The following is a 13,491-nucleotide window of genomic DNA, read 5'->3' as shown; positions in this document are numbered from 1 at the left end:
CCCAGCTGTGCTTCGGAGCAGCCAGCTGCATGTTCAGGGATTCTTCTGTTCCCCACACTAGCAGGAGTGCTGGTAAGACTCAACTTCCCTAAAATGTCCCTGTCTTTCCTTCCCCATTCCAGAAGCCTTTTCCCTATCCAAGCACTGTGCTGACCTGCCGACCTCACCTCTGAGCTGGCAGGCCACAGGATGTTTCCCAGACATTGCCCTTGCCCTGCCAGAGCCCAGCCAGCCACTGGGGCTCACATTCCTGGGTATGGTATTATCCACAATGGCTGCATTTGTGTGCTCTGACCTGCTTGGAAGTTAAACCTTGTCCTGGCTGTTCTGAGTGGAAAATGTTAGGAAGGTGCACAGTTTGTTCAGAGCCTCACTCTGCACAGCATCGTTTCAGAGCCTGAGTCACAGAATCATAGAATAGAATCATGGAATCCTTTAGGTTGGGAAAGCCCTTCCAGACCATAGAGTCCAACCATTCTTCCAGCACTGCCAAGGCCACCACTAAACCATGTCTCCAAGTGCCACATCCACATGACTTTTAAATCCCTCCAGGGATGGGGATAACACCATTGCCCTGGGCAGCCTGTGCCAGGGCTTAACAGCACTCCATGAAGCAATTTTTCCCTATATCCATCCTGAACCTCCCCCAGCACAGCTTGAGGCTGTTTCCTCTTGTCCTGTCCCTTGCTCCCTGGGAAGAGAGCTTGACCCCCACCCAGCTCCACCCTCCTGTCAGGGGGTTGTAGAGCAAGAAAGTCTCCTCTAAGCCTGCTTTTCTCCAGGCTGAGCTTCCTCAGATACTGCAGCCACTCCTCACCAGACTTGTGCTCCACACTGTTCCACAGCTCCATTGCCCTTCTCTGGTCATGCTCCAGTGCCTCAATATCCTCCCTGGAGTGAGGGGCCCAGAACTGAGCTCAGGTGTGGCCTCAGCAGCACCCAGCATGGGGTTACTTCCCTTGTCCTGCAGCCGCACCATGGATGCTGTTGAGACATGGTGACATTATCCATGGGTTTGTCTGTGGTTTTGATTCAGTGCTAAGAGACGAAAGCTCTGTGAAAGCCTAATGAAGGTGTAATATTTGAACCTTTCATAAAACACAGGTTGAGTTAAGAAGATGGAACAGTGAGGAGACAGCTTTGACAGGGCATTATTCTGTATTTTTAAAAGCTCCCTGCTCTCTTCCCTCACTGTGATCCACCCGTACAGCAGACCTACTCCTTGGTGGGAGCGAGAGCATACATTGATCACATCCCTATAGCAGGGAATGCAAAATGTATGAAACTACATTAAAAAATGAGCAATAGAATGCCAATACATAATGCATGTACATAGACTTTATTTAAGATAAACTATATCAACCAAGAAAGTTAATTGTTTTTGTCTGCATTCATCCCTCTATAATGTTATATATTTTGGGGTGAAGAAAAGATAAGGCCACTCCATAAGAAGTTGCATTAATTCTTTCGTTGACATGTTTTATTAAAAAGAATAAATTCAGTTGCGTTTTTAAAAAGAGAGAGAGAAACTGCCTTTGTTTTTTCCCTTTTTTTTTTAGACATTTACATATTTCGTGTATAAATATTTTTTCATAAAAACATCCAAATCGAGAGGGTGTGCTCCACAACCACTGCACAAAATATATTACAGACATTTATATGGATGGCAGGAAGGGAGACAGAGAGCTGAAAATTTCCAGGCACCCAGTGATGGATGGTGGATGAGGCTTCCCCTGACGCTTTATTGAGTTTCCGATGATTATCTCTCTCTGAGACATTTTTTACAGATGACGGCTGAGCTGTCACAACGGACCATGGGGGAAAAAACCCAACAATAATAACACTTTAATCTCTTTACTGCACTGCTCCCTAGTATCTCAGATTCATCTTCCCTGACGCACGCAGTTCATTATCCTGCTCCTCCCTGGGTAGGAAATGACGACAAATAAATAAATATACATACTCACCCTGTGTGCTTGAAGAAAGGACCCAGGGAAGGAAAGGAGCCAGGGCATTAATTGATCTTCCTGGAGGGACTGTGGTTCATTAGTGGAGATGCTGGGCTTGGACGGCATCAGGTATTCATCACAGCATTTCTCTCTTCTGAACTTTTCAAGTCTCCTGGAAATCTTTTGATGGTCCTTAGGAGGGACCGTGAAGAAGTCCCTGTGGCCCACCCGCTTTCCAGCTCTGCTTGCTTTGCTGTAGCACAGTATAAGGTGCTCAGAGCACTTGAAAGCTCTACCTGTCCCTGAACCTGAGTCTGCTGAGTTTTGTGTACAGACCGTTTCACCAAGGAGCTGAACACATGTCCAGGAGCAGAATTTGGCCCACCAGGTGGGTGGTTTTCATTTGAATGGAGATAGCACATTCCAGCCCCACCATCACTCATGCTCCATAGCGGGGCAGATATTTATGGGGCTTCCTCTGGGCAAGCTGTGCCATTGCCTCACCACCCTTACAGTAAAAAATTTCTTTCCGATATTCAATCTTACCCTGCCCACTGTCAGTTTGAAGCCATTCCTACTTGTCCTGTTGCTATCTACCCCGGTAAAAAGTCACTCTCCCTTTTTTTTTTTCCTGATGACTAAAGCTAAAAGTTTAAAATCCAGGTTTTCTAAAGCCTAGTCCTTAGACCAGCTACAGGAGAGCAGGGGTGCTGCAAGTCCTTCCTGCAGAGCCATGCCCTGCTGAGACACATGGACTTACGTGCTGGAGACGTCCAAAATCAGGAATTTGCTTGAAGGTCAACCCATAGTGGGGCAGCGTACTTTCCTGTCACAGCTTCCCTTCTGTTTACTAAAATCATTATTTAAATTAGATATTGGGAAGAAATTCTTCCCTGTGAGGGTGGTGAGTCCCTGGCACAGGCTGGCCAAAGAAGCTGTGGCTGCCCCATCCCTGGAAGTGTTCGAGGCCAAGTTGGACAGGGCTTGGAGCAACCTGGTCTAGTGGAAGGTGTCGCTGCCTATGGCAGGGGGGTGGAATGAGATGAACTTTAAGGCCCCTTCCAAGTCAAACCATCCTGTTATTCTACAATAAATGGTTGGAAAAAGGCTGAGGTCTTTGCTCAGGTGTTCTTCACCTGTCTCGTCCCCTGCCTGGGCACTGTGTAGCCAGTCACTGGGATACATGGAAACCATGTTGTCTTCATCTCTGCTGCTGCTCAGTGAAGCAAGGACAATGGCCACCAGAAATCCCCACTGGGTCCTGGTGGTCCTGGGAAAATCCACTAAACCCTTAAGAAGCTTCCTGTGTGGTGAGGAGTGGGGGGGTCCATGCTGCTGCTGCTGCACATCAAGATGTACAGTTCTGTAGTTATTTCAATGAGCTGAGATTTCACTCTGTCCCCTGCAGTCCTTGTCACCCGGGAGGATGACTTCAACAACCGTCTCAACGTCCGAGCCAACTTCAAGGGCTGCACAGCTCTGCACTATGCAGTTCTAGCTGATGACTACCTGACAGTCAAACTGCTGCTGGATGCAGGTGAGTTTTATAGTTCCACCCAGCCCATGGGCCAGGAGCACTTTGAGTCAGCCCATCCCACAGAACTTTCAGGCTCAGACACAGGCCACACTCTGTCACTCTCACAATTTGGTGTGATTTGCTGTTTGCTTTGATCTTTTCACTTTTTCATTTCTGTGTTCCCATACATCTCCACTGTTTTTTCTCATGTGCTTTTGGTGGCTCTTCTCATCTTAGTCATTGAGTTTTCCCTTTCTTCCTGCAGTTCAGCAGCCAGAGAATCAGAATCCTGGAATGGTTTGGATTGGAAGGGACGTTGATGATCGTCCAGTTCCAGCCCCCTGCCATGGGCAAGACACCTTCCACTAGACCAGGTTGCTCCAAGCCCCATCCAGCCTGGCCTTGGACACTTCCAGGGATGGGGCAGCCACAACTTCTCTGGGCAACCTGTGCCAGGGCCTCACCACCTCACAGCCAAAGAAATCCTTTCCAATATCCCATCTAACCCTGTCCTCTGTCAGTGGGTAGCCATTCCACCTTTTCCTGTCCCTCCAGGCCCTTGTCCAAAGTCCCTATCCAGGACTTTTGGAGCCCCTTTAGGCCCTGGCAGGGACTCTCAGGTCTGCCTGGAGCTTTCTCTTCTCCAGGCTGAATGCCCCCCACTCTCTCAGCCTGTCTCCAGAGCAAAGGGACTTCAGCCCTTGGAGAGCTTCTGTGACCTCTTCTGGCCTCACACCAGCAGCTCCACACCCTTCTGATGTTGGGGGCCCCACAGCTGGACTGGGTGCCCAAGATGCCCCAGTAGGTCTCTGCTTAGCATTTTGATAATTTTCCTCTTGCAGTATTTACTCAGCTCATCTCTCATATCCCTGATGTCCCTGTGTGGAATGGAAGAGTCCCTGCTATAGCAGTAATGGATCTGCTCTGTAGACTAGGCACAGGATAGGTGCTGGTACCTACATGAAACGGTGGACGCTCAAGTACTGTTGGCACCAGGGCAATGCAACTTTTGTGAGAATCGGTAGGAATTAGCTTGTGCAGTTACTGGTCCTTCCTGGGTAAATTACAGGGTCCTTCTCCTCATGGATTCTGCTTCACTCTCATCTCTTGTATACTCATCTGGGCAGCCTGTTCACTGCTCAACTGTCTTCATGGGGAAAAAAGCTTATCAGTACTAGTGGAGTAGAATGAGAAGATGCATTTAGCCAACAGAGTAGGGATGTGCTGCAATGACAATGGTTTTGTACTCTTCTGCTGCTCCTTCCGGGATGATACTTGTGACTGTTATGCTGTTCTCCAGAGCTGGCATCTCTGGAGTGTGTACTTGCACCTGCACAGTGCTTTTACCTTGCTCATCAGACCACCAAGCTGGTTCATAGTTCTGCTTTCCCCCAAACGTGATGTCCTTGGTCCCCAGCATTCCTTCTCTTCAAGCAATTTCAACAGCTCTCCTCCTTGCGATGTCCCAAAAGTCACCTGGAGATGAGCCAGCCACAGCAATGCTGTGCCTGTCTCAAGTGGCCATCTGTCCTAGCCTGGCCCTGCCAGAGACAGGCTCACTAGGATCTGGCTGGCCAGTCACTGATTTTCACAAAAATTTGAGGAATATTGTAGTCTTAGTGGTGTGGCCATCTCAGAAGTTAATTCTAGCGAAGTAGACAAGAATATAATGTGCTCACATAAGGCTCATTACTTAAGAAAGCAGCTAAAAAGGTAATGGAAAGTAGCATCTGTGATGGCTAAACATCCCCAGAAGGGATGAGGAAAAATAACTGTGGCAACATTGAACCTTGATACTCATCTATACTATGTGTTTACTATCTTTCACAAATAGAAAAATAAGAGTGAAAGGATGAGATTCTGTAGCACTGAACTCCAGGTCGGGGTTTCTCTGGGAGCCTTACAGATACCAGAACCCCAGCTTCTGGTCGTAAATTAACCCAAGAACAAAGGAGCCAGTGAAAGAAAATCTATTGCAAAGGCAAGGTTCTTTGGGAATGCTTGCAGGGATGAAAGAGAGAGCTGAAAAAGCAGACAGCTGCTCAGGAAGCTGTGGGACTGTGTGGGCAAGGTGGCTGGGAAGTCCTCAGACAATAATACTGGCCCATGTGGGGTCTGTCCCATTTTTCTGACATAGAAGCCCCCCTCCATGTTTGCAGCACATGGGGGCATTATGTGAACACAGAACCTGGCACGGTCCCAGAGCATCTGACTTACTGCATGTCTATTGCGTGGGCCAACAGCACATGCTCAGTGGTCATTTGTCCATGGGCACTGACAGTCAGTAGGAGCTGCTCCAAGAAGACCTCTGGAATCCCACAGTTGCGGGCAGGGATGCCCACAGGAGGAGTGGAGTGGAGTGGAGTGGAGTGGAGTGGAGTGGAGTGGAGTGGAGTGGAGTGGAGTGGGCTTTACTTGCTTGAGCAATGGGTAGTGAATGCACAGACCTGGAAGGGCTTTGCGGGAGAGTGCAAGGGACTCTGGGGTGTTACAGAGTGTGGCAGTGGGGTTGAAGTGCTGGAAAAGTCCTTGTCAACAGCAGTATTGGGAACAGATCTGTGCAGAGACAGTCTGCACTTCTTGAGGCTGAGGAGTGTTTCACATATGTCATGGTGTGGACCATAAAATCACAGAATGGTTTGGAGGGAACACCCCCAGCTCTCCCAACCTGTCTCCAGAGCAGAGAGGCTTCAGCCCTCAAAGCACCTCTGTGGCCTCCTCTGTACTCACTCCAGCAGTTCCAGGTCCTTCTAATGCTGGACCCCAGAGCTGGAGGTAGCACTGCAGGTGGGGTCTCACCTGAGTGGGGCAGAGGGCCAGAATCATCTGGAATAACATTTTCTACAAAGATACCTGCTTCTCATTTCTGCCTTGGAAAGCCTCCTTGCATGGCACATATTATCAGTTGATTGAAAGTACCAAGGCAGCTCCTTGGTTACCCTAAGTACAGGTAAAAGATGGGTGCAAATAAGTGAGGTTGGCACTAAAGAATTTTTCCATTCTGAATAAATCATTGTAAGGAGTAAGTCCATCTTATTTCTCCAGCTGTGCCCTGCTTAGCTCTCCAAGTGCTGTTCCAATCCAGGCCTTGCTTCACAGAGGTGACTGTTCTTCTTTTTCCAGAGATGTTTCTGTATCTGTCCTGGAGCCACTGCCATCCCTGTGAATGGCCCTTTCTCTGCCTGGTGCCCACAGAGAGTTCTTTGTTTGTAGCAAAGCGTCTCAGCTCGAAAGAACTCACTTGGATCTCAGGAAAAAAAGCATTTAACAATCTGTGGGACTCTGTTTGTTTGGATACAAATGGAAGGATTGTGTGAAATTAAAGTGAAAATTCAGAACTTAGCCAGAAAATGTGACGGTCACTCATCACTGTTCCATTCTTGATCCAGCCCCACAGAAATCCTTCTGGGTGAGGTTTAAGAGCCTGCATTAAGAGTTCATTTCCAAGTGGAAATACTTGTCTTGTAGAGCGTGCCCCAGTGCTCAGATCCTGGAGATAGCAACCCACCAGTCGGAAGCTCCATCCAGTAATGGTGTGAAAGATCCCATTACAGCCCTGGTAGAATCCTGAGGCTGAGTTCGCAGTGTTCTTCGGATTAGTCCCTGTTTACCATCCACAATACCCACTTACCCTTTGCAGTCGTGGTTAGGATGAGGATTTATGAGGATTATTTGCTAAACATAATAAGCTTCCCCTTTCTGTCAGGTGGACTCTGAGCTGTTGGGGTGATAGCAGACCCGTCCCTGCCCTTTCAGCAAATTTTGGGTGCTGAAGTTGGATTTCCTGATGGGTGCATGACATGAGGATTTCATGGCATTCACTGGGGGTATTCTCCTCCTGGTTCCACAGGATAACAAAGCAGGGGATCCCTGCCTCCTTGTTGGTGTAATCTGGGATGAATACATGGCCAAGGGTCTTGATGTGGAGATCGAACACCGTTCAGCCCTTTGTGAGGGTAATGTCCCTATACTGCCATTGAGTTCGTGCACAGGATGGCTCCTGGTTGCTGACATGGAACAGGCTCCCCTTGCTCCCTCCCTACACCTGCCTTTTACTAACTCTCCATTTACTCTCCCTCGAACTTCCCTTGCTGGTGCCCTGCCCTCAGGCCAAAGCCACTAACCGCCCAGCCCCTCTCTGCTCCAACCACTTCCCTAAGCCCCTGTTGTTTTTTAAGGGAAGCCCCCTGCACTTGCCCCTCACCCCACGTCCCTAGCCTTTTGTGGCCCATTCAGTGACTCGCTTGACCCCTCCAGGACCTTAGAGCCCTGTGGTCAGCATGTGTGTGCCCAGCAGACCGCGAGATGAAGTGGCGGCCCTGTTGTCCTTTTGGGTAGTTGTTGGTGACATTTCACAGTCCCCTGACCTGAGGCGACACCATAAATATCGGTGTTTGGGGAAGGGGTGGGTGAGCACTCACATCCACAGAGTGCACCAGTTGCTACTGCAGGCACAATCGATTCCAGGGACTTTGTGTTTGGCTCAGAGGAAGAAAGGCAGGGTTGCCAGCTCATTGGTGGCAGAAGTCTCCTTGTTTTAGAGGGAGCTTAAATTATGTCAGTGTTTAAATGAAATAGCCAGTATTAAAAGATGCAGCTTTCTGACAATGGCATAATCTTGCCATGGAGCACAGCCAACATCAACCACCCTTCCACATCTGGTTTTGCTCCAGAACCTGTCACTGAAATGCACAGAGCCAGAGGAGCTCAGACAGGCACTGATTCATGTGTGCAGAGCAAGTCATGGAGATTGTCTGAGGGCTGGAGCTTCTCTGCTCTTGAGACAGGCTGGGAGAGCTGGGATTGTTCACCCTGGAGAAGGGAAGGCTCCAGGAAGAGCTTAGAGCCCCTGCCACTGCTTAAAAGGGTCTCCAAGAGAGCTAGGGAGGGACTTTGGACAAGGGCATGGAGTCACAGGACAAGGGAGGGACGGCTTCCCACTGACAGAGACCAGAGTTAGATGGGATATTGGGAAGAAATTCTTGGCTGTGAGGGTGGTGAGGCCCTGGCATGGATTGCCCAGAGAAGCTGTGCCTGCCTTATCCCTGGAAGTGCACAAGGCCAGGTTGGATGGGGCTTGGAACAACCTGGTGTAGTGGAAGGTGACCCTGCCCATGGCAGGCAGTGGGATGAGGTGGACTTTAAGGTCTGTTCAGCCCAAACAATCTTGTGATTCTGTGATTCAGAGCTAGGGACAGCACTGCTGCTGTGCAGGGATTTGCCCTACTCCCTTCTCCCAGCATGAAATGACCCTTCTCCCAGCATGAGACACTGTTCCCCTTTCACAGCTTTGTGCTGGAAAGAGTTGTCATAGCTGTGGTAACCTTTCAGTAAATTGAAGTTACACTAGACAGAGCACAGAAGAAGATGCTGCAGGAACTGTCTTAGGTTGGAGCTTACAAAATGCAAAGTCTGAATATTGTGGGTACTTCCTTCTGTATACACCTGAGACACAGGCAGAGGTGTCTGTAGGTGCAGGAAGAAGCATAGAAGCAAAGTTTCCCTGGTGTGTAGCAGCTCAGCTGTCATTTTTCTTGGATCTCAAAGTGCATTTCCAAGTGCTTTTCCAAGGTGTGTTTGGGGTGTGTGTCCACGCAGGAAAGGGTTGTCTGAACTGTCATCTGCTGATGTGTGGAAGTGTTATTTTCACACCATTGTATGGCAGTGCACTATTCTGCTGCTGCATGTAGGTGAGTAGAATATTGTATTTCCTATCCTTGCCTAAAAGTAGAGCAGTTGCTTCCTTCAGAGACTGACCCATGCCAGTTGTTGGGACCTCCCCGCTCTCTATCCCCACTGCAGAAACAGACACATGCCCTCCTGCTGAACCTGAGCAGGCTCCGTATGTGTCCCATTCTCCCCATTGCTCTCCTCATCCTTGACTACCCTGCTTTATATTTCCCATCTTCAGAAATCATCCCCTCTTCTTCCAGCTCCTCCCTAGAGCCTGCATACAGGCTGAGCAGGCTGTTACTGCATTGCAAATGCCTCCTGCAATACATCCTTAGTGGAATCATAGGATCACAAAATGGTTTGGGTTATAAGGGACCTTAAAGCTCCTCGCATTCCACCCCACTGCCATGGGCGGGGGCACCTTCCACTAAACAAGTTTGCTCCAAGCCCTGTCCAAACTCGCCTTGAACATTTCCAGGGAGGGGCCACCACAGCTTCTCTGGGCAACCTGTGCCAGGGCCTCACCACCCTCGCAGGGAAGAATTTCTTCCTCATACCCAATCTAATCCTTCTTTCTGTCAATGGGAAGCCATTCCCCCTTGTCCTTTCACTCCTTGCTCTTGTCCAAAGGCCCTCTTCAGCAATCTTGGAGTCCGTCATCACTAATTAGATGGGAAAGAGAGAGAGGAAGGAACGAACATACATTTGTGAAAACATTTTAGCTGAAGCTGCAATAACCTGGTCTGCTGAACTCAATTTGCTGATAAATTTAGCCCAGCACATTTGTTGGTAATGTTGTGCTCTCCTCTCCTCAGTCCAATATAATTGCGGATCTTGTGAATAGGATGAGTGATGGGTAAACAAATTATGGAGCCACCGTTGCAAGGGATGGGCTTTGGACATCAGAAGGCAAAAGCGCATATGGTATTCTCTGGAAAAATCAGGTTCTAATTAATTTGGTTTGGATACTGCGTATGTCTTGGAGTGTTATTGGTTGCATCCCAGATGAAAAGGGTCCTTTCTTCCAGAGGGAGAGTAAAGGATATCCCTAGAGAGTGGTAGGCTTTCAGGTACCCAGCAGCCAGTTCCTGGTGACAGAAAGGAGATGACTTTGGTTTTAACACATCCTGAGAAAGTTAACATTGAGGTTTTGCTGCAGTCAGCAGCTGAGTTACCAGAATAAACAAGAGCTCAGGGCAGAACTTCTCACTCTCTACAACTCTGTGAAGGGAGGGTGGAGTCAGGTGGAGGTTGGGCTCTTATCCCAGTTAACAAGCAACAGGATGAGAGGGTACTGCTCAAGTTGTGCCAGGGGAGGTTTCGGTTGGATATGGGGAAAATTTCTTCCCCAGAAGTGTCGTTCAGCCTTGGCACAGGCTGCCCAGGGCAGTAGTAGAGTCCCTATCCCTGGAGGGATTTAAAAGCTTTGTGGGTGTGGCACTTGGAGACATGGGTTAGTGGTGGCCTTGGCAGTGCTGGGGGAATGGTTGGATTTGATAGTCTGGCTGGGCTTTTCCAACCCAAAAATTACCATGAAACTATTCTATGACTCTATGACTCTATAACTCAGGCTCTGCAAACCGTGCTGTGCAGAGTGAGTCTTAGCACAACCTGTGGGGTTTCCTCCATTTTTCCTTTAGAACAGCTGATACAAGGTTGAGCTTGCAATCAGGTCAGAGCATACAAATGCAGCCACTGTGGATGCAGCTGTCCCTGGGAATGCAAGTCCCAGCAGCTGGCTGGGCCCTTTGTGGCAAGTCACAGGCATGGTAGCTGCCCTGGGTGTTCTGTTGTGGAGGTTTGCTGCCCAGGCCAGCTGTCATGCCAGAGTGCCTGAGATCCTCTCTCCCTCTCATGCTCATATTTACAAGGGAATGTGATAAATTCCATATTGATTCCTTCTGTTGCACTGTAAATTTTGCAAAAGATGATTAAATAGTGCAATAGCATCTGTGAGTGCCGAGGCTCAATATGTTCTGGGCCGGCGTATCGATCCTTTGTCTGACCGTAGCCAGTTCCACTCCCCACCATGCCAGACCAGTAATTAAAATCCTATGAAGCTGGGATTTAGAAACCAATCATATCACAGCATCGAGGCATCCAGCATCCCACTGTGGTGAGAGCAATAAGAGTCAAACTGCCAGCACTTTTCTGTCTGTGTTGGAGCACTTAGGAGTAGTTTTCCCTTAGGTTAGGGGAGTAAATAGATCCCTCTTCAAGTGTTTCTGGGGACAAACTTGACAGTGACATCATGTTGGCATGAATTTAAGAGCTCTGCACCCATGGGTATATGGAGAGGAGGTGATGATATATGGGAAGAGGATGATTCTGTAGTTTGCTCTTTCGTACCTTATAAAACAAGAGTCAGGAGTCAGATGGATTGTTTTCAGACACAGATGTCAAGTAGGCATAGGCCAACTTACACTCAGGTTCCAATAAAGCAAGAGTCAAAGCACATTTAAGACATTCATTCATTCTTTCCCTATTTCTTCTATTGCAACTTTCCCATTTGCCATAGAATCAGAGAACAGTTTTGGGTTGGAAGCAACCTTCAGGCTCGTCTTGTTACAAACCCTTGCCATGGACAGGGACGCCTCTCACTAGATCAGGTTGCTCAAAGTCCTGTCCAACCTGGCCTTCATCTTTATCACTTATGGAAACTCACCCCCTCAGGCTGACTTCCAGCTTCTGAGAAGGCTAAGAGGCCCTAGCTTTCAGTGCTAAAGCTGGGGCTTCTTTTAAATCCTTTTCTTTACTTGTGGTTTTTTTATATTTAATTTGTCAGGGCAAATGCTTCATTGTGTTTTCATCATCTCCCCTGGGCTTGAAAGGATGATGGCATGGCTATTCCTAAAATCCCAATTCTTCTTATAATAAGGATTTTAAATAAATATCATGGCTTTCTTCAGTTTTATGTTTCTGAGTTACCTGTTGGTGGGCTGCTGCTTTGTTTCTAGCAAGATCCGTGTTCTTCACTTCTGGAACAAAGCTCCTTGGCCATGGATTCTTTGCTGGATTTTCTTGTGAGGACATTTGTTGTGAACATATGTCCCATTGCAGTGTGGTGCTTAGGAGCTGAAGTTTGGAGAAAGCCTTTTGCTTTGTCCAAGGCTGAATTAAGGTTTACCACTTGTCTTGGGAGCTTTCTGAATGCCAGAGTTCTGAGTCTCTGGTTCTTGCCAGTTTAACAATTTACTGGTGTTGTGTTCTTTACCCTTACAGTCCTGAGCTAGTTTTCTGTGTGTTGCAGTGCCCTTCAGTCTCTCAGAGGGATGACCCTTGTGCTGTATTTTCCCTGTTTAGTCAGGTCATTTCATTCTGCACAAATCCTGTGTCACTGGCTCATACAATAAGCTTTCTTACCTTATTTTTGTTTCTAGTCTTTAATACCTGACATCACTGCTGTACTAGTGGGGCTCAGTCCTTACCTACAGTCCAGGTTAACATGCTGCTCAGACCAGTCTCCTCCTCTGCCTCTGTTCCAGCTCACACATCCTGGTCCTGAGCATTACATGTGACAATTGTGTCTGTCCAAGTACATAAAGATTTGTGTTCAGCCTGGTTCACAAGGTTTGGGAGCACTGGTTAAGCTGCACCTCCAAGATGACCTCTCCTTGCCGGTTGTTACCTGCCCCTGTCAGCATCTGACCTTCATCTCAGAGCTCTGGGTGTCTGCTTTTCCATGCAAACTCTGCTCCAGAAACATCTAATTCTTAGTTAAGTCTAAATCCTTCCTTCACAGAATCACAGAGTGATTTGGATTGGAAGGGACCTTAAGCTCATCCAGTTCCAACTCCTTGCCATGGGCAGGGACACCTTCCACTAGACCAGGTTACTCCAAGCCCTGTCCAGTGTGGCTGGACTAACTTAGGTTGGAAGGGCTTCTTGTGCTTTGAGAATGAGGCCACTGGACTAAGGGAGCACAGATCCTGTTGTCCTAAAGCTCTGTGAGGGCTGCTGCCAGCTCGGGGCTGTGCATTAGGCAGCACTTGATGTGCTGGTGAAGGTGCAATGTGTGTGCCCAGGTGGACAATAAGACCAAGGGCATCTTGGCTTATGTCAGCAATAGTGTGGCCAGCAGCACCACGACAGTGACTTGTACTGGGCACTGGTGAGGTCGCACCTCAAATCTTGGGGTCAGTTTTGTGCCCCTCACGGTAGAAAAGGATGTTCAGGGGGAACCTTTTCACTCTCTACTGCTACTCGAAAGAAGGTTGTAGCCAGGTTCTGCCAGGCAACAAGTGACAGGACAAGAAGAAACAGCCTCAAGTTGCAACAGGGGGAGTTTAGGTTGAATATTAGAGAAAATTCCTTTCCTGAAAGTGTTGTCCAGCCCTGTCACAGGCTGCTTGG

General features: G+C 48.3%; 1 protein-coding gene across 4 annotated transcripts in view; it reads left to right on the top strand.

Annotated features, from left to right (window-relative positions):
* Nucleotides 1-13,491, top strand: part of CLPB (ClpB family mitochondrial disaggregase) — a 71,465-nt gene that overhangs the window by 26,050 nt on the left and 31,924 nt on the right. For 3 of the 4 annotated variants that reach the window (XM_085073974.1, XM_085073957.1, XM_085073948.1), the window contains exon 5: nucleotides 3,358-3,486. The exons of the other annotated variant lie outside the window; for it this stretch is intronic. In XM_085073974.1, coding sequence (XP_084930100.1) covers nucleotides 3,358-3,486 — 129 coding nt within the window. The remainder of the gene's footprint in view (nucleotides 1-3,357; nucleotides 3,487-13,491) is intronic. 4 annotated transcript variants of the gene reach the window in all.

The sequence above is a fragment of the Lichenostomus cassidix genome, chromosome 1 (genome assembly GCF_008360975.1).
Source record: "Lichenostomus cassidix isolate B80296 chromosome 1, HeHo_3.0, whole genome shotgun sequence".
Lineage (NCBI taxonomy): Eukaryota > Metazoa > Chordata > Aves > Passeriformes > Meliphagidae > Lichenostomus > Lichenostomus cassidix.
Note: the sequence above shows the minus strand (reverse complement) of the source record. Positions and strands in the feature narration are given on the sequence as shown.